General features: G+C 40.5%; 1 protein-coding gene across 1 annotated transcript in view; it reads right to left on the reverse strand.

Annotated features, from left to right (window-relative positions):
• st18 (ST18 C2H2C-type zinc finger transcription factor) overlaps positions 1-27,442 on the reverse strand; it is a gene marked incomplete at both ends in the record, with an annotated part of 38,553 nt that overhangs the window by 5,256 nt on the left and 5,855 nt on the right. Inside the window, 11 exons of the mRNA XM_079173883.1 lie at positions 129-374; positions 2,331-2,530; positions 2,830-3,038; positions 3,606-3,698; positions 3,795-3,885; positions 4,767-4,901; positions 5,640-6,353; positions 9,954-10,141; positions 10,335-10,365; positions 11,215-11,266; positions 13,979-14,094. Coding sequence (XP_079030009.1) covers positions 129-374; positions 2,331-2,530; positions 2,830-3,038; positions 3,606-3,698; positions 3,795-3,885; positions 4,767-4,901; positions 5,640-6,353; positions 9,954-10,141; positions 10,335-10,365; positions 11,215-11,266; positions 13,979-14,094 — 2,075 coding nt within the window. The remainder of the gene's footprint in view (positions 1-128; positions 375-2,330; positions 2,531-2,829; positions 3,039-3,605; positions 3,699-3,794; positions 3,886-4,766; positions 4,902-5,639; positions 6,354-9,953; positions 10,142-10,334; positions 10,366-11,214; positions 11,267-13,978; positions 14,095-27,442) is intronic.

Here is a 27,442-nt window from a genome sequence, read left to right on the forward strand (position 1 = left end):
TATTTGCACTTTGTATAACTGACTTGTCTTTGCTTGGTGACACAACAACTCACCGTTCTCATGCACTTACTGCATATCTGACATTTTTAGATCACAACCAAAGTGTCAGAGGTTTTTCATTTTTGTACCTCTGCGTCCTGTAACACGTGAGCTTTGCTGAAGTTGACAGGGATGGGGCCGTCCCAGCTGTCTCGCTCACACAGCGGCTGGTAGAAGGCGGGGCTGATGAGCACGCTCCCGCCTTTGGCCACAGAGGCCTCAGAAAGGGACAGCGGGTCGTCCAAAGGGGGTTTTGTCGGAGCTTTCACATTGTCCTTGCACTTCTTCATGCTCAAGTCCAGGGTGCCATTTTCATCCACCTCTATGAGCATGTCCTAAAGGGCAAAGGAGTTTAACCCTCAACATTTAATCACATTAACACCAGTAACAACATGTTGTATAGAAGGGTACAGTAAACAAAGCGTGCCTCACATATCACTGCAGAGCGTGCTACAGCAACATAAGAAAACAAATGAATCAGGGGATACAAATAGAAGCTATTTTCTAATTACACTAAAGGGGAATGTAAATAAAAACGGCACGATGTCTAATTAATATGACAACAGCGATATGGTATACTTGAACCCGACAACAGTTCTCTTTAAAAATGACTTGAAACGCAGAGCAAACAAACATATTTAAATAATACATGCAGTGGTTATCTCACACCAGACAAAGTACCAAACTAAGCCAGCGTTAATTCTGCTGAACACAAAAAAAAAATAATCACTGGTGTGTAGTTTTTCAGTGACAGCTGTGTCATCTGTTTTCTAGGACACACAACCATGATGGCAGCTGGGGGGGGGGTTGCTGGTTTTAGGTCATCATTATTATAGCAAAAATTAAAAAGCTTAATGTGGCATAAGTTTCCCCGCTGACAGATGTGTTTGTCGTTTTTGTGCTGAAACGCAGTAGCATGATGACTTATGGCTGTTTTTATGGTATTAAAAGTTTTACCCCATTAAATGCTGAAATCCGTTTCCATAAATGAAACCAATTATTCAACGCATATGTTCCATTAAACCCTATACATCATTATTTATTATTTTTTGAAACAAAAAGGAGCTTTTCAAATTAATTAAAGGGGATGATTTGCATGAACATTGGATGTGGCTGTCCACTTAAATTATCCAGCCATTGGATGATGTGTGCACCTCATCAAAATAACACTCGGTGTAAAACTAAAGGATGTGCAACATTTTGTTGTGATTTATTTAGATTTGAATGTAGTTTTTAACTAAAAACTTAAACCCAGGATTATTTTCTTTTCTTTTATTGATTTAATTAATGATTTAAGCGTCTCAGATTTTGAAATAAGTAAAAAGAAACAGCTTGTATTCACACTTTAAAGGCCAGCTACGTGGTGCTTTTTGTGTGCGATACATCTCAACACATAATATACATATGCAGATAAGTTAAAGCATCCGACGACATATAACACTCTAAATATGGCCCCCTTTTTTTTCAGACTGGAAAGCTGTTCTTTATTTTGTACGTCTCTCCAAGACAACTAAGCTGTAAATGAGAACAGATGATTAACTTGCTAACACTGTTTTATTCATTCAGTGGGCTGGTACCTGGTACGGGGCCACATTCTCAGCTCAACAAGCTGGGAGACAAGGATCTGTGCTGTGTAGGTGTGGAAACCTTGAATCATCTACAGTACAGGGTGCACGTATGTAACCCACAGAATGCGATCAATATTAATCATGAAGTTTGGAAAAAGCCAAACACAATGGCGCGTCGGAGATTTAGCGACAGCAGTAGAGATTTTGGACCCGCGTGCACTTCCAAGAAGAGTTTGGAATTTGTGCGAATTAAACTTTTCAGATGTTAACTCCTTTAGCTGATTGGCTTAATCCATAAAAATGCTTTTTAAATGCTATCTGGTGTAGACACACAGCCTATCCTGGATCATGTCACTAAGCAAAATATCCTCTGCCATCTGCAGCGGGCAAGAAGCAGTTTCAGACAACAGTTCAGGGTTTTTACATGCCAGCTGATGTCGAAACAAAATACAGTACCACATGTTTTATTAAAAAAATTGACGAGTAGTTGTAATTGGTAAAGAAGGCTGATTGTATTTCTTCTTTTTGATGTGATTACAGAACTATTCATTTGTGTACATTAAAGCTTTCTGGAGAAGCAAACTGCTTGTGTGTCTGCCACCGATGCGCCAAAGCTCCCTTTGCCAAATTCTGTCTTTTGATGTCGTCCCTTTTTATACACAAATCAGAGTTCCTTTAAAATGACTACATTAAATACCTTTCCAAGTGGTCTAATTTGATTACCTTTGTGGAGGTTGCCAAGGGCCGGCCGGCGACAGCCTCCATGTTCTTCCGGTAGCGGGTGGAGAGGTTAAGGATGGCGGCTGTCGCTGCTGCGGCCTGGAGGCCGTCTTCTTTTCTGAACTGACTCGGCGGGCTGTGCTGACCAGAGGTGGGCAAGCCGCCACCTGGAGCGCCGAGGAAGGCATGATACTGCTGAGGTGCTAAAAGACAAATAATTAGCGAGTGTTAGAGTTACACGGAGACACCGGGTGTTACTATCTAAACTTGATGGCACATATAAAATATGCCGCAGGTCGATTTATAACAAACACTGATACAAAGCAATAGATGCAATCCGTTAAAACGTGATAAACTTCACATTTGCATGTAGCTTTGTGATATAAAACAAAGGCTACATACCTAAAAGATGTGACAAAGAAATGTATTCACCCTCAGTACCATGTTAACAAATAGCTTCTTCTTTCTTTTTTTTGCCACAAATAAAATACGTGAAACTTACAATCAGGGAAATGTGGCATTTCCTGGTCCTGGTTGGTCCCCATCAGAGGCTGTTTGCCGAAGACCTGTGCATCAAAGCTGGCGTAATCAAAGCGGATTCTGCTGTACTTGTCCATGTCTTTTGTGAGGCTCGTTTTCAAGGCTGCTACTGGATGAGAGAGCCTGTAGTTCAACTGGTTCATCTCGAACTTCTTTATCAAGCCGATGGCTCTACCAGGAGACAAATTGGGGAGGGGAAAAAAAAAAAAGACTTAATTTTATTGTGCAAACCTTGTGAAATAACAAGTGCCCAATAAGCTCATATTAAGCAGTTAAGTAAAGACGTTGTTTTTGAACCATTCAGGGATGCCAGTGCTTTTGTACATAGTCTGGGATCTGATGTGTGTTGTAGATCCACAGCCAGGTTGCCAGACTAATTAATATAGTAGGAGTGGGCATCCTGCCCATGATATATCCACAGGGAACAAAGAGTTCTGCTCTTTTATCATCTCTAATAGAGAGGAACTCACAGGACCAGCAACCATTGCTTATGTCTGCTTGGAAAGCTCAAAATAGACCGTTCTTTCTGCTGGGATCAGTGAATACAAATACCCCACACTCCCCTCCACAATAATAGTGTTTATCACTTTTTTGCATAACCTCAGTTCCGCTTTTACGACTTCAGTCCACTCCAGAGCTGAATATGATTTCTGGCCGCTTGTTGTAATTATCGTCCTGCACATGTGACCACATTGATAGCAGTGAAAATCCCCGGCGTTATCTGGCAGTGCGCTGTACCTCGGTGAGCGGTCAGGTGTTTGTCTGCATTTCAGGCTCTCGTCCTGAGGTTTGGAGACTTTCACGGCGGCGGCGATGGGGCAGCCTGAGAGACTGGTCGGTGGAGGAAATCAAACACATTAGCCTAATACCGTAACTCGTCTATGAACAGGGTGCAGATTTCTAATGGCTTTTCCGCTGTGGACGTACCTCCTGTGGGTGCTACGGTTGCTGTTGACATGGCCTCTTCCTGTGCACCCGGGTGTAGGGCACTTGAGGACGTTCTCATGCATGGCCAGGACTGAGGGGACGAGGACAGAGAGGGGAGATAAGCTCAGAGAGAGCCCAAAATAATTCAACAACACATAATCAAGCTGGAAGATTATAAGATGTTAAATGCCAATATATACAGAGCATTTTGGAAATAAAACAAACACATTTTCACATATATATATAATGAGGGTTTATGTAACTGGTTGGTACATTAGTGCCTATAGAGTAAAGATCCTACAGAAACAGAAACAGGAGTGGGAAGAAAAAACAAAAGGCTTTGTGAGGAATGCTGTAATGTGCCTGAAATGTAAATAGCTTAGTGCAAAGAGGAGCGTAACAAGACAGCCGATTATATTCTTCAAAACAAACGCGTCGTTAAAGGTCCGCTCTGTATCCTTAGAAACTTCTTTTCTGTACATATTCTCCAATTAGTTTGTTGGAGTTGTCTATTTATTTTTGAATGCTGCGTTAGCTAGCCCTTTGATTTGCAAATACTGCCTCCAGTCTAAGAGCACGCGCTTTTTTGAAAAAGTTAATTACTTTTTCTGTTCCTTTTGTAACATTGCTGTTTAATGTTGAATGTTTGTTGAGTTATATTGAAATGACTTGACAATCGGCAATGTGAGGGGTAAAAAAAAAAAAAGAAAGAAAAAGAAGAATTCAATATTCACACATTACAGCACATTAAGAGAAAGAGAGAGGGAGAAGAAATCCTTAATCCTAAGTTTATTTGAAAAGTTTCATGCACATCTTTTGAATTGAACTAAATGTATAAGCGGGTCTTTCTTGTCTTTGGGTTCGTGCTAAGAGGATTTCAATTACTGTGACTGATTATAAATCCTTCAACTGGCGGATTTTACAAGTATAAATCATCCATTATTTAAAAACAGAAGTGCTTGTGTGACTTACTCTCTGGAGGAACTCTGACTTTGTGAGGACACCCAGACAAACTCCTGTGGTGCGGGTACAGGCCGGTCACATGACCAGTGCCATCGCAGCCAGGAGTCGGACACTTTATGTCCTTTTTATCTGTGCGTGGAGAATCTGCGGACACAGTAAAAAGAGATTTCACAATAAATAGAGATAATACAACCACTGTACTGCTGCCTTAATGCACCAAATCCTTCCTGTCTTTAAGTGTGTTCCATCAAGAAATGTAGAAATAAGTGAAATAGACACATAATGCACTTGCACTTTCCCGCACACATATTGTACACAGGTCGACAGATTGAAATATCATGCAAAGCTAGACACTTTTTTTTCACAAAATGCATCTATTAATCTGCCATTTTAGTTAAGGCTGCAGTTCAACATTCACTTCTTAATGCCCATCCATCGAAAGATTACATCTCGGATTACACATTTAGCTGCAGTGATTTGAAGAATCAGAGGGAAGCATGAGAGGTACTTTAGGAGGATTTAAGACTTATGGTCATGGTTAAATATCCAGTTGATTCCTATCAAAATCCAATATTCTGAGTAGTAGCAATTCCATCAGAAAATGTTATTCTTCTTTATTTTAGTCATTTATTACTTCACTTGTTGCCAAAATGTTTTAGTACTTAAGAGGATTTCCTCTCTCTGATTTCCCCCCCTCCCATGCGTTTGCTTCTTTTATTCCTTTTAATGTTTTGGGGTTTTTTTTTGAGCGCCCAATCATCCAAATCACAAGTGGTCTGTCTGATTTAGGCCGGATGAAGGTACATTCGTGAAAACTGATCGCTCCTTTGTGATTGTCTTTAGATTATCTTACATCGCGGGTCTTTCCCTCCATATTGTTACCTTTTCCTCCATGATAGTTGAGCCTGCTGTCTATGTCCATCATCCTGTGGTGCCTCCTCTCGTTGGTCATCTGCTCCATGAGGAACCGGTCCATCTCCCTGTAGGCGTGGTGCAGGACCTGCCTCTGCTCCGTCTGCAGAGCTATGGCCTGCTCCAACAGGCTGAAGTTCACCCTCCCTCGGCCCATTTCCAGGCCTCTTTCGTGGAGGCCCAGAGCCCAGCCGTCCAGCTGAGGCGGCCTCTCCACCTCCGCCTCCCCCTCACTGTCCTCCTCCGCGGGGAGCGGCCTGTATCTCAGAGCCTCAGCCTGAAGAATACTCGCCCGACCCATCGGACCGCCCAATCCTAAGTGAGGCTCCTCTTTCACGTGGCCGTTCCTGCCTGAGAGGTCTTCAGAGGCTCTGGAGGGGCTGCAGTGGGAGCCGTTCAAGTTGGCAGACAGAGACAGAGGCTCCCACTCAGCCTCCCTCATGTCTTCGTACGGACTCTGTGGCGACGACGTCCCGCTCATCCTGTCTTGACTTTGGTCTTCTCTTTCATTGTTAATGAGCTCCTCGTCATCTTCCTCCATCAGAGGCTCGGATGCGTCCGGCTCACACTGCGGAGAGCCATCGGATGGGATTTCTGACCATCCGAGAGAATCGCCGGACTTTGCAGCCGCGTCGTGGCAGCCATTGTTGTAGGCAACTCCATTGATTGCGCTTAAGTTCCCATCTAAAACAACAAGAACATTCTTCATTATTTTATGTGTTTTCAAGACTTAACGGACCAAACATGTTCTTCTGTAACCCCTCGATCTCACACACACAAGAAATGTATGTCGACGATAATCTTCTCTAAATCCTTTTAAAGGTTTTAGATTCTGTTACTTTTCCACAAATATTATCTTTATGTTATAAAAAACATGTTTTTCCTCGAGGATTTAGAAGAACACATGTTGCAATAGAAATTATAATCATATGGTTGCAGGATTTCCAAACAATTCCTCAAGCATATTTTAGAAAACATATATATATGACCCTTCTGTCATCTTGTTGAACATGAAACCTGGAGATGAGAAACAGAATTGTTTTCTTGTGTCTCCAATTGGAGCAGCAACCCAATACAGATTTAGGACAAGATTACAGAAGGATTGACTGTGCCGTGGACAGTGAACATCAGTTTTTTTTTTCATTGAGTAGTTTTAAGTGCAAACCAAGCAGCAACATGTTGTCATCTTCACAGAAAAAACACATAAATAGTTGTTTCTAGAGATGTGAACAAGGAAAGTGAAGAGGATTCCTGAAAACACAGATGGAGGAAACTACAAAGATGAAGATAAAAGAGAGAAATCTCTGTCAGCTGCTGCTGTCTGAGCGGCACAATTTGGTTTAGGAGAAGCCAACTATACACCTTAAAAACTGACTGATTTTGGTTTCAAAAAACGATAAAGGCACAACGGCTAACAGTGTCCACAGTAATGAGTGGCATTGCTAAGTGAACATGTGCTAAGTGATTAGATAATTACATTTCATAGGAATGTGTATCTCTAATTCAACTGCTGTTTCTTAAGAAAATAGTTATGAGACGCTTGAAAGAAGTGGTTGAAAAATAGCTTTAAATGTCAGAATTAAGAGAAATGTCGAGTCAATTTAACTTATATGTCCGTGTGCACAAAAACAAACAGGATGCTTTTTATTTGTTATAGATGTTTTAAACTCTGTTTTGAAGTAAATAGTTATGTGGATCTTGCTCAGTTAAAATTGTTATTTTAGAGTAAAATATTAACAACCCATATTAGACCAGTAAAACGCATAATGTTGCAGGAAATAATTAGTAGATAATTTAATTGATTGTTCTAGAGAACTAGGGAGGTTTTCTAATGTCAAGTATCTATTTTTGGAAGATGACGAGGAAAATCCTTGTGGGTGTGATGAGATACCACATATGTGATGCATGTAGCAGCATCATTGCAGATTAATGAAATATATATGCATTTCTTCTTAAATGTGACATTAATTGGTCATTTCATATAATCTCTTTTCTCTAGCTTATTTCGCTAAGTGCTCTCAAATATTTAATTTGCCTTTTGACCTTTTGCCGTCTATCTTTTAGCATAAATCCAGAAATCCCGGTCACATGTGCAGAAAGCCACAAGAATGTGCGACGCTGAAAGCCTGATCAGTGGAACGGACAAAGAGGGTTAGAGTTATCCCTAAGTGCATCTGAAACAACACTTTATTAACACCACTGATTATATATTAAGTCATGGTCAGTGATTAACAATGGGAAGCTATCATCTGGATTGATTCAACAAAATCTCTCTTGATCCTCCAAAAGCATTCAAACTTATGCTCGATTAAGGCTCTTTGGACTGTGAGGGTTTTTACTTTCGGCGCCGGACTGTGGACCCAGATCCTCTTAAGTGGCCAGACACCAGATATTCGATAGGTTGAGAAGATAGATAGATTGATGGATTGTGAGAATCAGATCCCATAATGTTTAGGATGATACAGATACATTATTATTAGTGGGAGCAGCACGAGAACTTAATCCTCGTCAAAAGAGCTTTAACAAAATATGTGGCACTAATAACAAAAAGACAAACTATTTTTTGTCTATATATATATATATATATATATATATATATATATGTGTGTATATATATATATATATGTGTGTATATATATATATGATTGCAGTTTGTGAAAATATTTGAAAAGAGGTGTTTAAAGACAAACGCTGTTGAATGAAAAATTAAAGCCAGTTACACGTATTTACATTTATGAGTCGAGCAACAAGGGTTTTGTTTTTCATCCAGATGGACTCCACGGCCTGACACAGCCGCGTACACTAGCAAATAGGCCTATACACACACACACACACACACACACACACACATACACATGCATACTAGCGCAGAGACACAGAAGTGCGGTGAAAAAAGGAAAGAGATGGAGGAAAAAAACTTGGATCCCTCCGGTGGTTTGTGTGTTGGAACAGGTGAACAGTTTGTACTCCAGAATAGCCATTACCAGCACTCTGCAGCAGGGCTGCAGTTGGCTGGAGTTGAACGCAGTGTGGCTCGACCAAACGAGAGGCTTATTTTTCTCCCTTTTTGTTAAAATGCAGATATAACCAGCTTCCCACCGCAACAAAAAAAAAAAATAATCTTCCTGCCTCCAGTCCACTTGTCCAATTTTTGTTTTTTCGCAGAAAATAGCCCCCAAATCTGACAATAACAGCAAAATATGTTCTGAAATTGTTTATCAATACACATGTTCATTTGACACTCTTCAGACTCCTTCTATTTATTCTGCCAGCATTTAGTTTGAAAGCTGGTCCATCAGGCTCAAATAAGGAAAATATACAGCTGTCAATCAACTCTGGATGATGAATAGAAAAAGTATCTAGAATCCACAACAAAAGGAAAAACTGATGATGCACAGTGAATTACTTAGATAATTGTAATGTAATATGAACCCAGGAAACAAATACATTCCATTTCCAATGAATCCACACAATTCAGTGAGCTACTCTCCTGGTCCATTTAACTACACACATGTGTACTATAATGAGCTGTAGACATTATGCCTAATTATGTATTAGACTGTGTTAGAGGGCCTAACAAAAGCTTTTGAAAGGGACAATTACGTTTGTTGCTTAGTTACATCGTTAAAAATATACCAAATCAGTACAGATTATAGTGGGCGAGAATGCACATCTACGCCACAAACATTGTTGCCAAGGAAAAAAGAAAACATTTTCGCTCGCTGGAAAAGGAGAGTGGCATAAGTGAAAGCAAACAATTTTTAACTGTTGTTGCTGAAATGTTTTTTTTCTTCTTTTTTTTTGTGGTTTCGTAAAAATCAAAACGGTTAAACATTAAAACATATGCCAAGCACTGTTGACGCCTCATTTGTTTGTCACAATAGGCGACTTCAGTGTTAATTCAGTTTCAACGAACGGAGGAAGTTTAATTTAAATCAAAGTGAACTGGTGCACTCCCCCATTCAGTGGTTCATTCTATGGATTCAATGGGTTTTGGACTGGCTTTTGAAAAAGGACAGATGAGGGGTCTGAAATCTGGCCTCATCAAAAGAGGGTAGAGCCACGCCAAAAATATCATGGCAGATCAGCTGTCAAAACTTCAATTTGTGGACGTGAGACACAACTAATGTGGACCCAGCAGTGTAGTCTTTCACTTCCACTGCACAATGACTGCGGCTGCTGGCTGATGGCAGAGGGAGGGAAATATGAATGCAACAGATGGGATTTTAAAATTCAGCGTCAATTGTTCATCAAAACAGACAAAACAACAGGACATCTGTTTACCTGCTGGAGTGTCAATGTTCCTCAGCTCTTCTTTGTCCTGTGGCGGTGCCAGGTCCTCGCTCTCCTCTTCACATGCCTCGCTGGGGCTGTAGTGGCGGGGCTTCATCAGCAGGGACTTTCTCTTGTTGACGGGGGCGCCCTGCACCCCTTCCTGAGCACTCCTCTTCCTCGCCATGGACCCATATGGGCTGGAGGGGTAGAGGGGGAACGGACAAAAAGGTACAGCAGGGTCAACAGGAAAAAAAAACACATTACAATTTGAGACTTTCTTTTATGAAATTAAAAAAAAAAAAATCTTAATAAATCGCATAAATGATCTGGGACAGAAAATATTTCCTTTTTTGGAATGAAGATGAGAAAATTCACGTCATAAAGTTTCACCTGTGAGTCTCGGTGATGCAGTCGGCCGGCCCTGTGAAATAAAAGCCCAAAAAGAACAGATGAAACGTCATGTTTACATTTCCACTACAGCAGCACAGCATCTGTCGACTTGTTCTTCATCAAAGGTTCAAACCGACTCACCACTTTTGGAGCGATTTTGCTAATGAAATGTTTTACAATGTTCTGTAAATATTTGTTTTGTAGCTAATGATTTAGGGATGATGCCACCTGGGTTAATACTGCTTTAACCTTTATTCTCTTTTACAATGCCATCGGGTATAATCAGCACAAGGATGGAGAAGTGGTCCCGCCATTGATCTGAAACGGTTTTCATTCAGTCTGCTCGTTCTCTTGGAGACCAACGGCAGCACCTCCTTTGACAACATGATCTAAAAAGGCTAAATCAATTTTCCCAGGGGCCCCGCGTGAATCTCATTCACAAGTTCCAGCCCTGTTCCCATGCAGCACAACCAATAATAACACTTTTCATGATCATTTTTATGTAGTAATAGCTCCAGCGTGAGCAGGCGGGCCTCAGAGGCCCTGAACACTTGCATAATGACACATCCAGTCTAGAGGTTTTCAATCACACGATATATACACACTCCTTAACTAATTTGAGCCACTGTTCCAATTTTAATGAAGTTATTCCCCTCTGAATAATGAAATGGCTGTGCAGTGCTCTTCAAACCGGTAAGATCATACATAAAATTGACAGTTATAAAGTTGGATTGTTGAACCGATACCCCTAACCCATGGCGATAAGTGGAACGTGTGTGTGTGTGTGTGAGTGTGTGTGTGTGTGTGTGTGTGTGAGTGTGAGAGAGAGAGAGAGAGAGTGTATGTTTAGTTAAAAGCAAAAACTGAAATCTGCTCTCACCTGCGCTACCGTTACATGTTTTCAGGGTTTGCTCCTCACCTATAGAATCCATCTGTAAAATAAATACATGCGACGTACAGATGAGCCACTAAACATTTTAATGTATTTCATTTGTATTTGCTTCTTTTATTTGAAATGGAAAAGAAGCATTATAGATTTTTTTTTTCTTTTTCAGCCTGTGAGCCTTAAAATCAATAGGTGTCCATGACAACATCACAAAGAGCTCCTACGAAACATCAGCAATATGCAAACACACAAAGTATAACGTTAGGGGGAAAAAAAAAAAAGTTTCAAAGGTGAGTAAAAATGTAATGATACTAAATAATGACATTAAAGTGCAGACCGCACCTCACTGTGTGTGTGTGTGTGTTTGGACAAAAATAGTTGCTAAAATCCATCCACTCTCGGTGGCTGTTGCTTGTGGGTCCCAAATAAAACCTATTAAACATAATTATTCCAGGCTGATGGTGGCGTATAGTGGTCACAGGCCAGTGAAATCTGTGAGTCATAGGATATGCTGTTACTTTTCCCTGGTAATGGGAAACATGACTCCTCTCTCTCGTTTGCTGTTGTGATTGAAGGCACTGACCTGTCATACATTTATAATAGGGGAGCAGGTGTGGCAGTGATGGACCTTAATTTCCTTTAATAAACCTTTTATGTGCCACACTCTTAATGCCACGCCGGGCCCTCAGAGGTCCTGCTCATAATAGGTTCATTACTTTTGATTACTACAGCCTATTGAGACAAACAACTCCCAAACACTATAGATTACATTCTGTAAAAACGAATGTACCTCATTAGTTTGCCACACTTTTCCACACAGACATGTTTCAACATTTTGGATGGATTTGTTGTTTTGAAGGCGAAAACGTTGCTCTTACGCCCTGCAACCTGAGATTGTAACATGGACATTAATCAAAGTTCAAATGACGTTATCAGCGAACCGAAATATCACCACTGACTCACACATGTTTATTACCTTGGTGGTGGTTTTTTTATTTATTTATTTGACATTTTAGAAGTGCTCTCCTGCAAATTTGTTAAAAACTATTGTATCATTAAACGACAACAAAACATTTTTTCATTTTTTCTTCTATGTATTTTTTTATTCCTCTGAATTAATTAAGAAATGTAATGATAGTATAAACGTCATTCTATTTAATTTGAAAAACAACGTAATGCTACAGGAATCACCGAATAATGGTCAGTTTAATCACTCCTATGCCAATGAAACACAACTACGCTGGACTGTACGTCTGACTATTGCTCAACATATTTTGTGTCGCGTATCCACTTTCACATATTATAGTCTGACGAGCAAATTGATCCCTTTCTTTCGTTGGCATTGCTTTTAAATTGAGTCACGTGTGTCTTTCTGACATAATTATGACGAAACCTACCGGCAGATTTTGACAAAGCAGAGGCTACTGTATGTCTAATTCACGTAACAAGAAGTGACAAGCAACAAGAGAACAAGGAGGGCCTCCGTAGACGCTGTGCTGTACTAACAGGTAGTCCTGGCATGGCAACGTGGACAAACATGTGACGCTGCGTGTTTACAAAAGCAGAACAAATAGATGCATTCAGGGTCAAATGAGAGATTTTATTTGGCGTTCACTGCACAATATGACTGAGGCCTTTTTAATCATTATTGTATGAAAGTTCTTTTGGGTAAAGTGTTTTATTTAAATACAGAATGCTATATTTAGTGTAAGTTAATGAAAAATAATTTACTTTAACGCTATTTTTAGCCGTCATGTATACTGTGTACACATGTAATAAAGGGTTAATGATAAGTGGAAACTAGTGTATAAGATAATCAATGACGTATTCAGTTGTAATAATGTTAAATATGTTTCTATAAGGAAAGTTAAAAATGTTTACAAACACTATAGATTAATACGCACTTAAAACATAATTATATCTGCTAAATAGGGAGTTATATTTAAAAAGAAATTGCATTTACTTAACAAATGTCTCATTCCAGCGTAATAACTCACATAACTTGATGATTGACGGTGTAAATACAGAACAATACTGTTTTTTTTTGCAGAAAACTAATGTACTTCAATGTACTTTTTAGTGGTTTTTGTTCAGTTTTTCATTTTCTTACCTAAAAATTATATTCGTGTTAAAACAATGCGTGTTTCCATCTTCACGTCGTTTCTTCAGCTATCATTCTGTGTTCTCTGGCATTACACACTCTGCCAACTATTTACAAAAATGTTGTGCAGAAACGATTGTTTGATCACTAGTCCAACCGCACACAGAAATAAGGCCACAGCGTAGAATGTTTAAGGTGTTCTAGCATGTTTTACTACAAAAACATCACTGCTTAGCATTTTCCAAAGCTGTATTACCAGCCCTCTAGGCAGTGTGTTATACCAGTGTATACTGTTAAAACACTGTTATGGTCCTTTTAAAGACCTTTTATCAGATCTCTCTAAACTCTATATTATGGTTTCAAAGGAAGTCTTATGAGGTACAAAACTACCTGAGACAACCTGACAACTATCAGCCATCACTTCAGACAAAGCAGACTCAGCAATACCTTTTTATATTATGTGGCAGCCACCCACAGCTCTGCGCAAGTAAAAAACAGTCTCAGTTTGTGGTCAAAGGAGCAGTGACACTCCGCCACTTAGCATGCTACTTATACAAAACACTGTTACACAATCATCTCGAGACTTTCTGTGCCGAACAAAAGTTATTTTCACGCTGTAGGTCATATTCAATCCCTTGTCTGTGTCCGATTATTTACCTTTGATTGTAGTTTTCCGAGCACTCCGTAGGATAAGATTCCAGATCCGCACTGTCCACGCTGGTTGATGCTTTCACACTTGTAATCTCTCAGGAGGTGATCATGTAATTCATTATCTGTAACAGAAAAACAAAACACCGGATACAAGTTTAAAAAAATCTGCAACTTTTTTAGCGCATATTTAAATCAATGGTACGTCTCTGAACCATGTTTTTGAAGGTTTTCATTATTACATTTTCATGACGTAGAGACATGGATGTGAAAAAGGTGGAAAGAGCATATTAATACCTCACATGGAATAAGGAACACGATGCAAATTGATTGCATGACAGAGATCAAATTGCTTGCTTCTAATTAATACAAAACATCCAAGAGGGAAAACAAGGATGAACACAATGAGTACATTAAGCCTCTTCACTTCACAGATCTTATTATGGAATTATTTATTTCTGTTAGCTTTGGGAAAAAAAAAAAGAAAAAAAGGCAACATCTTCTTAATTATAGCTCACAGAGCGCTACCCCGGAAAAACAAAACTGGGGGGAAAAAAGAAGAGGAGGGGGAGTGAGGGTTATTCACTCGGTGTCATTAGCATATGAAAAAAGACTCTCTACTATTTGAGCTGGTTCGTCATCTGCTGAATCATATTTATGCCCCCCCCCCCCCCTCCCCTCCCTCCTCATACACACAACCCCAAGTCCAACACAAATAATGCTTCTCAGAGGACCGTCTCCCTGCGTCTGGGGCAGATTTCTCAGGGGGAAAGGAGGCAGCCTGATGCTGAGGGTCTATGAGATTTTCTATGTGTTAATCTGGCTGCTAGCTGTCCTTGAGCCCAGCCCATTCCCCCCTAACCCCATCTGCCAGCATTCCCACCACAGAGGAGAGAATGGGCTGCGACTGGGGGTAGAAACAGAGAGGGACCTTCCCCGTCCAGCAATCATGAATAACCATTGCCTCGCACCATTATCAGAGAGGCAGGATCCAAGCTGAGAAATATCTGTAAAACACCCCGACGCTCCTGACATTACTCTCACCACACTCTCGCATTTTTTTGTTGTAAGTGATGCTATTATTATTATTTTCATATAATGCCTTATTAATGCCGTGCAGCTGCTGTGGATATTCATCACTGACCTTGAGTCTTTGTGTCCCCTTGTTCCCAGCTTATCCGTGCACTTGGGACGCTCTCATGTAATTAACACAGACATTATTGTGATGGAGTAAAAAAACTCACTGGGCTGATACCTCATCCTGAAACCAATAAAGCAGGCCACAGTCGCAAAGTAAGATTCTGGAGACCATAAAATTAATTACATTATTTACATTTCCTTTAGATAGAGGGGTACAGGCGAGATGATAGAGGCAAATGAGATTACACAAAATAAGATTTCAAAATGTCAGTGCTGCACACTCAACCAACCAACTGTTATGATTAGATTACTCTTTTAATATAATTACTGTCTAAGGCGGTGTGTGGAAACAATGCATACATAAAAAAAAACAACAACACAGGAGCCGCATCTTTCCTGATTCCCATCCTTTTTCCTCCACAAGCCTTTTTCTCTTAACCTTTCTTCAACAGTATCATTTTGAATTATAGAGAACGGATGGGTGCTCTGTGCAAGGTCACTGTCTGGTGTGTATCCTCCCCCCCCCCCCCCCCCCCCCCTCTCTCCTTGTTTTTGTTTCCTCTTCCAGAAGCACACTGAGTGAAGGGTTAAAACTGGAATGGATTTAATTATGGAATGAATGGAATTATAATGCGCCTGCAGCAAGTTTTCCTCCTTATTTATTAAAGCAGCTGATGGGCCAGGTTTGATGAGCCACTTCTGGCATAATTGAGTCATCACACAAAGAGGGTTCCTCGCATTCAGAGTGGTTTTATCAGCAGCAAACAGACCTGATTACTGGCAATTACACTCTGATCTAGGGGAAGGAGAAAAAAAGGGTAAATGTGCGGGGTAACTTCTGTGTTTATAGTTTACCCCGGGAATAATTTTCACATTAATTTTACATGCTAAGTGTTTTCTGTTTATGTATAATAAAGAGCAAACGGCAAGGAGATAGCACCTTTTACTTTCATATTTCCTTGTAATGAATGTCTGAGGATATAGCGAGCTGATCATGATTTATATTTACCCTATAGGAGGTTTGTGGTGTGCAGAGAAGCAGCTGAACATAAAGCCAGATGGAGCAAAAGGTGAGCTGCTTGTGCTCACACCCATTCTGTGGAGAGCAGGTAGAACTATATACAGAAAGCAGGCGATTGCTTTTGCCTTCTTTTTCATAGAGATGCAAATGGCTTCGCGGTGAGTAAATTAAGCTCTGCTCGGAGATTAAAATCAACTTCTGTTCAGAGAGTATTTAGATAAACAACTTTTCTTTTTTTGTCTTTTTTGTGAGGTGGCCAGGGAGCCATCAGACGCCCTGCGCCTAAATACCAGCTGGACATTAGAATAATGGCTGAGATATATTTCAGGAGGGGGGAGGGGACAAAAGAGGTCTAGGATGTCTAATTTATGTCTAGAACTTGGCATAAAATCTTTTTTTTTTTTATTTCACAATGTTTATTTATCGGTTACCTTTGTAGTAAAATTGACAGTTAATCAACACTTAATTGCACTGCAGAATAAGCTGTTTCTATCAGAAAATTATATATTTCCTCAGTTGAATCAAGGGAACAGTCTTTTATAAATGACCCCCGTTGAATGCTTTAAATATTAAGATGAGTTTATTTAGTAGAATCTAAAATTCTGCAAAAATAAAAAATATCTGTTTTTTTTTTTTGCTGTATACTGTTCATATATATGACCTTTTAAAAGAAAATTAAAAAAAAGAAAATGATTCTGCCGGCAATTTATGAGCATTCCTCCGTCTGAAGGAGGTTTCTGGATTCATGCAGACACAGTCAAAAATCTTGAAGTCAACTGCGATTTCAGATATAACAGCCTCACAGCTACCCTGACGGCCAAGCAAAGTGTTTGTGCCTTTTGCCAAAGAGTACTTTTATAGAGGAGCGTATTGGCATCTTATCACTTCTCCAAGACAGAGATGCTTCAATAAAAGAACACAGCTCACAGAATTCTTAACAGACAATTAGGAGCCTGGCTAGCCGCTATCGCTTCAATGATTTGTTATGATGGCATAACTACAGGGGAAACTTGTTATTGGACGGAGTTAGCAAGAGTCCCATAAAAGAGTCAGATGGTGACACCTTTGCCGCGGTGATTTATGAATCTTGTAATCGCTTTCCAAAGTCATCCCAAAGCCTTCCCTCTAAATTGAGTTCATCTGGAGCCGGACCACACAAAGGCACCAAGTCCAGATTGTTTCTTCTGACATCAAAGAGCCAATTTCTGTTTTTGACCAAATTTCTGGTGCTTTTAGTCCCCTTATCGTATGAAAGGCGCCTGGATGATATGCTATTTTATTTGTGAATTCAATCCAATTAAGAACACCAAAAATATTGAGGCAAATAGAATTAGTATGTTCTTGCACTACACTTACGCATCAATAGCATAATAAATGGTGTGGCAGACAATCCATCCATTTGGCAAGTCTCCAGTCTGCCAAACCGCTCTCATGTTAGTTTGAATCTTTGAATTCTGTCATGAACATGTTTTTTTTCAAACCTGTCTAATTTGGGGGACAGGTGTTTGGGGAAAAAGAAGTTCCAGCCCCGGTGTAACAATGAGCGGAGTAATCCCGCTCATTGTTCCTGCCCAAGGAGGCCCTTTCATGGAGGAGGGTTGCATGAATGCTACCAGGTGGTCTGCAATTTGGAGAAACGTAGTAACCGTTCCAGCTAATCCCCCCGTCACAAAAGGCAGGTCTCCAGTGCTCCGGGGCTCTCCGGGGCAAAAGGAAAAGTTTACCTCAAACACACAGTGTCTGAAAGGAGTCAGGGACTCGAGCAGTGATTCCTAATCAGATTGCGCTGAAGTGAACAGCTCGCATGGCAGCTGTAGTTTTCCCAGGGTTAATTACCTTTCACTGCTCCCTCTAAATGAGTCAGCTGTTCCTGTCATTAAACAACTCCACTCTATCTCTGCTCCTCTGTCCTCCACACACATGTGCACACGGGGTGTGCGTGTTCACACGCGCACACAGACACACACACACATAAGAAGACACACCTTTGTTCTTCCTTCCATTATTTTTGACGTATTGGATATGGTGATTAAGCAAAGGGCTATCTAAACATTGATTATTTGAATACTATAGCGACTTTGATCACTTTGCTTATCAGTCAGAGGCCACTGAGAGGAGAGGTTGCTGTTGTTGTTTTTTTTAATTCATGCTACTGATGTTTATGCAGATAGAAGGCAGTATTCCCAATACACCTCCCCTACCACGTTGACGCAAAATAGTACCAATCTGTCAAGGTCTTATTCTAAAGAGCCCATTTAGTACTAATTGAGTGTATATATATATAGGAAGCAGACATGTTCACATATGCGCACACGGGCCATACACACGAACGCAGATACTCGCATGCATGCGTGCGCAAACAAACACGGAGTCCAGCTCTGATATAGTTGTGCTGTCATCAATTCTGAACAATCTGTCCGCTTTACTGAGCTCAGTGGCTTAGGATGTTGGGAGAGTTTTAAGTGATTTTTGCCACTGTATGGTAAAATCCCTTGGCCACCTGGATTACAAACTCTAGTCCTTTAACTCATGCCAGTATAAATCCGTGTTAACTCGGATTTACCTCTGGCATATGAATCCTCAATCTGCGTAAGCTTTGTCTGGAATGAGTCGAACATAAGTATTTCACGCAGTAAAGGGTGCCCAATGGTGAATTCCTATTTCTGTGAAACACACACTGGGAGATATAGTTCACCACCGAATCAGCTGTCGGGGACGACTGGAGGAGCCTTAAGCGGTGTTTTATCACACTCGAGAGGCGAAAGGCCCGCGTCGTCCATTCACAACCCGGGGTGGTGGAAGTGTGCGGTGCTGCGCTGTGGAAAATCCACGTAACCATGGCGACGGGTATAAACTCAGAGACGGTGCGCTGTGGTCAAGAGTTTAATCAGGCTCCTCACACCAAGATTTTGCTCCGCTCATTGTCAGACAAAACATTATTTGCTCAGTTGTTCAAACAAACCAGCCCCCTGATCGGCTAGCAAAGCGATCACGATAAAATAAAATATGGCATGAGCAGCATGGAGGATCTAAATTAAGTATTATCCAATATCCATACAATCTCTCACACTCTCTCTCTCTCTCTCGCTCTCACACACACACAGGGAAACGAGCACACTTCTGGGCTAGCAGAGTTAAGCCAGACTATTTTGTACTTAAAAGGTTAGCAGGGGCTGTTTTGTGAGTTTGATCCATGCTTGCCAAATCAGCAGATGGTCCATGAATATGATTATATGCATCAATAAAAAGGAGTAATCTTTAACAAAATGTAAATTTGACTTAAGTCCAGGGTTTAATATACGCGATGGACTTTAACCCAGTTTCCAGCCTGACAGTGGAGCATGATAAGCTAATGCACTTAAACGTTTGTTAACAGCAATCACTGCTGACGCTCCAGCGCTGCTCTTCAGGGATCAAAAACAGGAAGGTGCCACATCACAATCAGAATGTGCATGTTTGTGTCGAAACAAACACCTATTCACTTTTTCGAGTGAGCATCCAAACAGCTCAGCAATCGATACAATCTGAGCCTGGCTGCTTAACAAGACCCTCTCTTGTGCTGTCATGCTTCTCTCTATTATGCCTTTCATTGCCTTTTTAAAGATAAATCCTTGGACAACACCGAGTCGCGCTTTAATCAAGGATCAACAACCATAACCTGCGTCTGAGTAACCCACACCATTAACAAACACAGGCACCAGAAAACAACCGTTTTACTCTTAAAAAACAAAAGAAAACATGAAGTTCAAGTGCAAGTGGCTCTCGCAGAGAGAGAGATGGAGAGAAAAGTTTTAGCGGCATCGTGGTGATCTTATTCTCAGTAACATAAAGCAAGCATCACTGTTACTGACCCCCTCAATGGATCTACTTATCTGAGCCCGAGGCTTACACAGCACAGCACATCCTCACACAGACAAACAGAAGCACTTGTCTCCTGCATCCAAACGCACTCATGTCAACATGTCCGACAGGGCAGAATCGCCAGCTCGACTTACCAAGCCCCTTTTAGCCTTTGTTTTGCATCTCATAGTGACATCGGGGAGGAGACGGAGCAGAAGGATATCGAGGTGGGGTACAGGGTAGTCCAGAGCATCGCTGCTGAGAGAGTGTGTTTGTGTGTGTGTGTGTCTGTGTGCGCGCAGGGACACAGTGATATTCACCCGAAACGCTAAGCTTTTCTTTTTTTCTTTTTTTTTTTTTTAGCCTTTGTGTCATTCACTTAACAACCAATCTCATTAGCTGCTGGGCTACAATGGGCTGAATTATTTTCTGTGTAAATACACCACATGGTGATCCTCAAGGTAAGACCTCTGAAGGTCTTTTTAATCACATAAAAGATAGATTCACCCCAGAAGAAGAAAAAAAAATCAATGGGTAGGACAGACTGCTCCTAAAAAAAGAATTGAATAAAACAGTAATTTGGAGTGATTCTAATTGAGAAATGAGATTTATATTCCTCGGGGTCTGTGGTGAAGAGAGTGTAAATGTCTAATTATGTGAGTGTAATTAATATAGCATGGTGATATATACACTTTGACTTGATAATGATACTCTGAGCACATATGTAATGTGGGTGATATAAGAAAGGATGCTCCCACTCAGCTTTTTAAAACATCTTAAAGGTGATATAATAGGTAATAAACGCTCATGAAAAAACTGGTTTCAAAATCCTGTACACATATTTAGCATTTTTTAACAAATCTCTTGCTGCAGCGTTTTGTTTGTGCAGAACCATGAATTTGTGTAAAATGTTACTATTGTAAGTACTTGAAGTCATGACAGCTGTCTATAAGCATCAGGGACGTGTCTATTGGCCAACTTGACCCTTGTTAGAAAACAAAACAAATACAAAAAAAGAATACTGCAGCCTGGGACTGCCGAGCCGGGTCACTGGAGATTTTCCAGACAAACGCCGCACAGGGGAGGGGAGGGGAGGAAGAATAAAAAGGACAGGCTCAGAATCTCATTTTAACAGACCGCACACAATCTGGGCTCCCACAGAACTATCTCTGCCTGACCGCTTTCTATTTATCCCTTATCAGTGTTTACCAACCGCTAGTTTTCTTTCATTCACACTGTGAGGCAGTTCTCTTACTATCAGTCAACAGCTGACACCGTGGAACAGCCTCAAAGGCAAGAGGAAGGGATCAAAACTAAACCAAAGCTGTTTAAACAATACAACAGAGGAAATAAATTCATAAATCCTAATTCTTCCCAACCCACAAGGGTATAAGCAGATCCTTTATAGTTAGGCCAACAAACAAAACCACAGCCAATGAGGTACATTACAATCAAGGTAAATTCTGAAATATATTTTTAACACAAGAAAAGGCGGAATAAAATCCCATGTAATATTAATTGGGAACATTTCATAGTCTTGCCCTGTCAAGCAAATGTAACTACCCACTGAAAGGTTTGTTTGTGTTTTATTTTGTTTTAATCTTGTTAACATTTTTAGATCATTTTGCTGCAAAGTAGAACCAAGCTGGAAAAGATGAACGCTATTTTAAAACACTGACATTTTATTAAGATTTTCAAACGGTTTATATGATAATCATTAAAATGTCTATTTTTAGAGTGACTGGTTAGGATTAGTCCACTTCTAAAGGAACAACCAGAACGTCTATCATTTATAAAACGAGGATTACTTTTATCTAATTCTACACACTTGTTATATATTATAATATTTAATTTATAATAGGCTGAAATTTAATTCATACAATATTACTAGCAATATTTTCAAGTGATATATTTTCATTCTAACAAATTCCTGAAAATATGTGTATATTTTCACAATTTAAACAATATTAGGGGCTACATGGAAAGACGATTTAAAACATGTTCCATAAGAACTAAAGAGAAAGGAATACATTTAAAATATATATCATACTGTTGCTTTACATTTCTGTTCCCAGTAGGTCACACAAACAGCACTGTTTTTCTGGAATACTATTAAAAGTTAAGTAATTAATTACATTTATCCTTTCACCAGCTGCTCAACAGCAGATGGATCATTTCTGAGACCTTGTTGAATTAAATCCACATAATTCATTTTCCTGGATTAACTAACTGAAGTTTGAGTAGGGTAAAAAAAAAACAGGTAACACAATATGCAACAGACTGACGTGCATGCTGGGCTTTTTCGTTCGATTTTGTCTTTTACATTGTGTGCCACCGTCGGGCAGTTGACGTGTAATTAAAACAAGCTATTAGAAATCAAAAAGCCACAGAAACCTAATAAAACGGACGAAAATATCGATCGTTTTCAAAGTTCAGTGTGCTTCACAGCTGTGTGAATAAGTTTGTGAACCCAGTTCTGTTCAGCAGCAGGTACCATGGACAGTTCCTGCAGGCGAACAGAGGTTACATTTGTGTGTTGTGCAGCAACTAAACATCCCTGTGCTTTGAAGCAGGGAGGAATAATGCCTCTTACTTATCACTGCTTTACCACACATCCCTGCGACAGCCTGTGCTGCTTTTGTAATTAAAACAAGGAGCAGAGGTGTAACTTCATAACCCCGCTCGCAGGTCCTGTATCTGTTACTTGCCAAACTTTTTCAAAGGATTATCGAGATGTGACACAGTTACACAACGCTGTGTTATCTAATGTCTTTTGTTGCTCTTTTTTCTTGTTAGCGGAGATGCGAGCTGAAATAAGCTGATGGAGTTGTGATTTAAATGGAGGCTAACAGGCAGAATGACAAACCGGCATTTTGATTTATTTTAACTCTGACAATTTTCCAAGTAATTCAAAACCTAAAAATGATTTAACACCTTAATCACGGTGTATAATGCCTCTGAAAGACATTGGAAATAGATAAAGCAGATGTTGTAGCTTTATATATATATATATATATTCTCTCACATAGACTCTTTACTATATTGTTTATTTTCACTTGTTCAAAAGAATAAGGAACAAAATCTAAAAAGACTTTGACGTTTTGATAATATCAGGACTATAAATTCAACCTAGGCCTAAAGTCAGCTCTTGCTTCAAAAAAATAAAAATCCTACCTTGTTTAACAACGATCAACAATAAGTTGGGTCATAAAGCAGATTCTGAGCCATTAGCGTGGCGCACGTTACTAGTAAATGATGAACTTTTCTAACCAGCATCCGTCCTCCTAAATCAATAGTCGCTCTGGAGACTGTCGAGTGTTTTAGTCCCTCTGAATCTGTTCAAAGCTACGATTTACCAACGCAAAACGCAAAAGTTCACCCTGCAGACTGTGCTACTATCAGACTACATTTAGCATTAGCACATCCTTTTTTTTAAAAAACGATTCCACTTCTACCACAGTGACAAGACAAATAATTACAGAGAATCAGAACAGGATGCACTGCTGTTGGTCCTGATGAATCGGTACAAATCTAAGACCCACAAAGTTTAACACAAAAAGCTGATTTGTAGACAATATCACTGCCACACGACAACGTTAGCATATAGTTTTCAAACTTTACCGGACCTACAATTCAAATTACAGCAAGCCCGAACAGGATGCAATAAAAGACTTCACCGACTGTTCAAATACGTTATTGGAACACAGAGTAAATGTTTAAGTGCATTAGCCTCAGTGGTCTTGTATGTACAGCTGTCACTGTCAAAGCCACAGGCAACCTGACAATGCTTTGTCTCTGCACACAATACGAACATGTGCTCTTCTAAGACAAGCTTATACTGCACACAAACGCTGTGACTTTAATCTAGATAGACCGTATCTCATGCTATCTGGATGATCAAAAATAGGTCATGCCTCTCAAAAAACAGTTTGAGCCATTTAATCTCCTCTCAAACTGTCTGAAACCTGGACAGAAGCTGCGCTCGCTGCCCAGCTAAGATTTTAAGAACACCGATTTGTATCAAGCAAACAATGTTCATCACCAGTGCAATATTCTCTACACACAGCCCCGACACAGTGGAAAACAATTGCCAGCACAATACTATTTCACATAATCTTGTAAAATCCACTGAACACAAGTTTAGCAGCCGAGTAAATCTCAGTGTAAATCTAAGTTTTCTAACAGTCCTGTTTTCATATTGCAGCGTCTAACAGCCTGAGCTGAAAAGGCTTGTCTTTCCCATATGCGATGCAGAGTATCAGAGATGGTAAATGCTGACCAAACTGACAGTATCTTAAATAAAAAAAGAACTTTGACACCAACCTAGTGCTGTGATCCAAAAAGTTTGATTTTCTCCCAGTCTCTTGATAGCTGAGCTGGTGCTGTGGCTTTGAAAGGTAGTCCCCAGGAATATGACATACTGTGCCTTTGACAGCCTCGAGATAAGCACCTGCGTTCGGGTCCCTTTTTACGTCACACCTCCCCATTCACAGCCCTTCAACATGATGCACATTTGCACATCAACAGCCACCAACCCCCCCCCTCCCCCCTCCTCCTCCTCCTCGCTCTACTCCCACATCCGCAAAACACACAAACAGGCACACAAGAAGGCAGATGCGCGCACTAGCCTCCGCTCATGCGCGCGCACACTCGCACAGACACCACAGATTTGTGTGCGCTTGGCGAGGATGCATCATACATGCAGGCAAATAAACACACGCGCGCGCGCACACACACACACACACACTCGCAGGTGATTTATTCCTTTTTTTCAGCTCCTTCTTCCAGCTTTATTTCTATATATGTATCGATCCTTATTCAGAGAAAAACAAAAAACTTTCTCTTGCTTTGTCATAAGACCGGGGCATATGCCCTCCCAAGCTCCTCATACATCACTCATCATGCAAATGAGAGGGAATGTCACTCCTCAGCAGCAGATGGCCAGGGATGATAACAATGGCTCAACAGACCAGTTTCAATGTCTGCGACTTTATCGCTACGGCAACAACAAAAATAGACGATATGAAATCCTTGTCTGTTAATTTGATTCCCCCCCCCCCCCCTTTTTTAATGTTTGTACCTGTCAGTCTGTTTCATTTCTCCAGGACCATTTGAATGTAAAAGCTTTGTCCGGGGTTCTCTGTGACAAGACGTCTGGCTATCAGTAAAAGGCAGAGACCTGGAAATGATTCTGGGTGACTACGGAAGGCTGCTGCCTAGCAGTTATTCAAGTAATTAGGTGTAATTCCTCCCTGAAGGCCATGTTAGCCTCCTGAGTTAGCTCATGCGTTCGACAGGCCTGGATAGAGACGGGGAAGAATAAAAGAAGAAAGGGGCCCCGAGAAATCACAAATGCAGCTTTTCAAACAACCCCCCCCCCCCCCCCAGCCAAAGTGATGTCACCCCTGCGTCCTGCTGACTCCTGTTCATACAAGCCCCCATAGCAGAGAGTAAACAGTGGAAGCGTTTAGCAAACAGGGCCAGATTACAATGACAAAGGCAACCACACTTCTGGGTGGAGCCTGGGGCGAGAGGGTGGGGGGGCAAAAGAGAGAGAGGGAGGGGGGGGGGGGGGGGGGAGTCAGGATTTAAAATAAGTGATACCCATGAGGGGGGGGCCCCCCTCAAGATCCAAGCGTAGCTCTTCCACAGCTGATGGTAGGGGCCACCCAAACATGCTTATCTGTAGGTGATGTCCCCCCCGGTCCTCGGGGACTGACGTGTGAACACAATATGTAATAATAATGTATTTTCAGCTCTTTTTTTTCTGTGATTTGTGCCTTTTGGTTATGCAAGGCTGGGGACTTGAGGATGGAGAATATCATTACTTAAGGTTTGGCAGTTGATCATCACCTTGTTTAATGCCTCATTTGAAAGTCTAATTCCTAACTGTCTTCGAGAGCCAATTCATGATACACTGTGAAAGAGACGTACAAAGAGAGTCGACCTGCATCGGTTTTCCCCTCTTTTTTTTCCACCATTTGTGCCTGATAATCGTATGAAAGTAAGGAATCATCTATCTAGGCATCTCATCAAATAACATGTTCTTTGTTTGCTTATGCCGGCAATCTCGCTGCGAGGACACAACAAGCTTGTTCTCGGGATGATTATTTCATGTCCTGCACTAGACGTCAGTATTGCTGGAAGAAGACACACACAAAAAAGAATCAACTCATGTAAAGCAATCAGCAACATATTGAGGACTACACTGCACCGCCATTACAAAATGTAACATTTTCTTTTGGACCTAACATCTGTTTAATCTAAAAAAAAAAAAAAAGAGAGAGAGAGAGAGAGAGAGAGAGAGAGAGAGAGAGAGGGACCTCATTCAGAACAGGCATCGAACACAAACTAGTGTTTTGTCAAGCTATTTCATCAACTGAAAATGTGGGCATAACTGGAGAGAGCTGGTGGAGAAATGAAAGAGGAGTGGGTTGGACAAAATTACATGTCAAACAAGGGTTCACGTTTAAAAAGTCCTGCTCATATTTGTAGAAAGTGTTTGATTGCATTTAGAAAGGTATTACAATGGGTCACATCTGTGTCTAAAAGCTTTTTGCATTCTGCTGCAAATTACGTAAGCAAAGTGAAGGGTCACAGCACCCCGTTGTTGTCGAGCACTATACCTTCCTCCTGTGAAACCTACACAAATATGTTTAACTGAATTCTTCTAATGCACTGTGAGATCAAAATGTCAGCAGTAAAACTTCAACGAACCCCCTCACTCAACACCCCGCCCCGTAATTTCGACAAAGCGAAGCGGCTAATTTCGCATGGCAGCCCGAACACCCAAACAACAATGCATATTCACACTGTGCCATTGAATATGATGGATGTTTAAAAATCTATATTAAACTGTGGTTAATTTCAGCTATAATGCTTTAAGCTTGGTCTAAAATGACACAAATGCTTCTTGGTGGCACTGAAACCTCATTGTGCAACCACTTGATGCCGCTTGTTCATCACACAAAGTCACATAAAAGGACTGAATCAAATGTTTAAAAAAATATATTTGCATATGCAAATACGAGGAACCAAACATAAGTACATGTTGTTGATATGGCTCCAGGATGTAGAACTATCTTTATGTTAATGTCAGCAGACAGGGAATATTCTTTTGAAAATACAGTACATTTTTCATGGGGATCATTATCTACACTGCATGTCACTGTGTCTCAGTTAAAAGAAATGATTAGATTACTTCCCAGCAATCCCCTTTGGGGCGATTTGTGTGTGACCGTGGGCAACCTTACAATATGTTTATCCACTGTCCTTTGAAGACACTTCAATAACATTTCAAATGTTTTATGGAGAAATATAGGATTTCTTCTATCTCTGCCTTGAACTGACTCCTTTTTGGATCTAGGGCTCTGTTATATTTGAGTTTGTTGTCCAAATCCGCTGAATGTTCCTCTCACGGGGTATAACATACTTGGGTAGTCCTCAAAAACTAATAGAATTACTAAGTGGCC

This window comes from Pholis gunnellus (genome assembly GCF_910591455.1).
Source record: "Pholis gunnellus genome assembly, chromosome: 14".
Taxonomy (NCBI): Eukaryota; Metazoa; Chordata; class Actinopteri; order Perciformes; family Pholidae; genus Pholis; species Pholis gunnellus.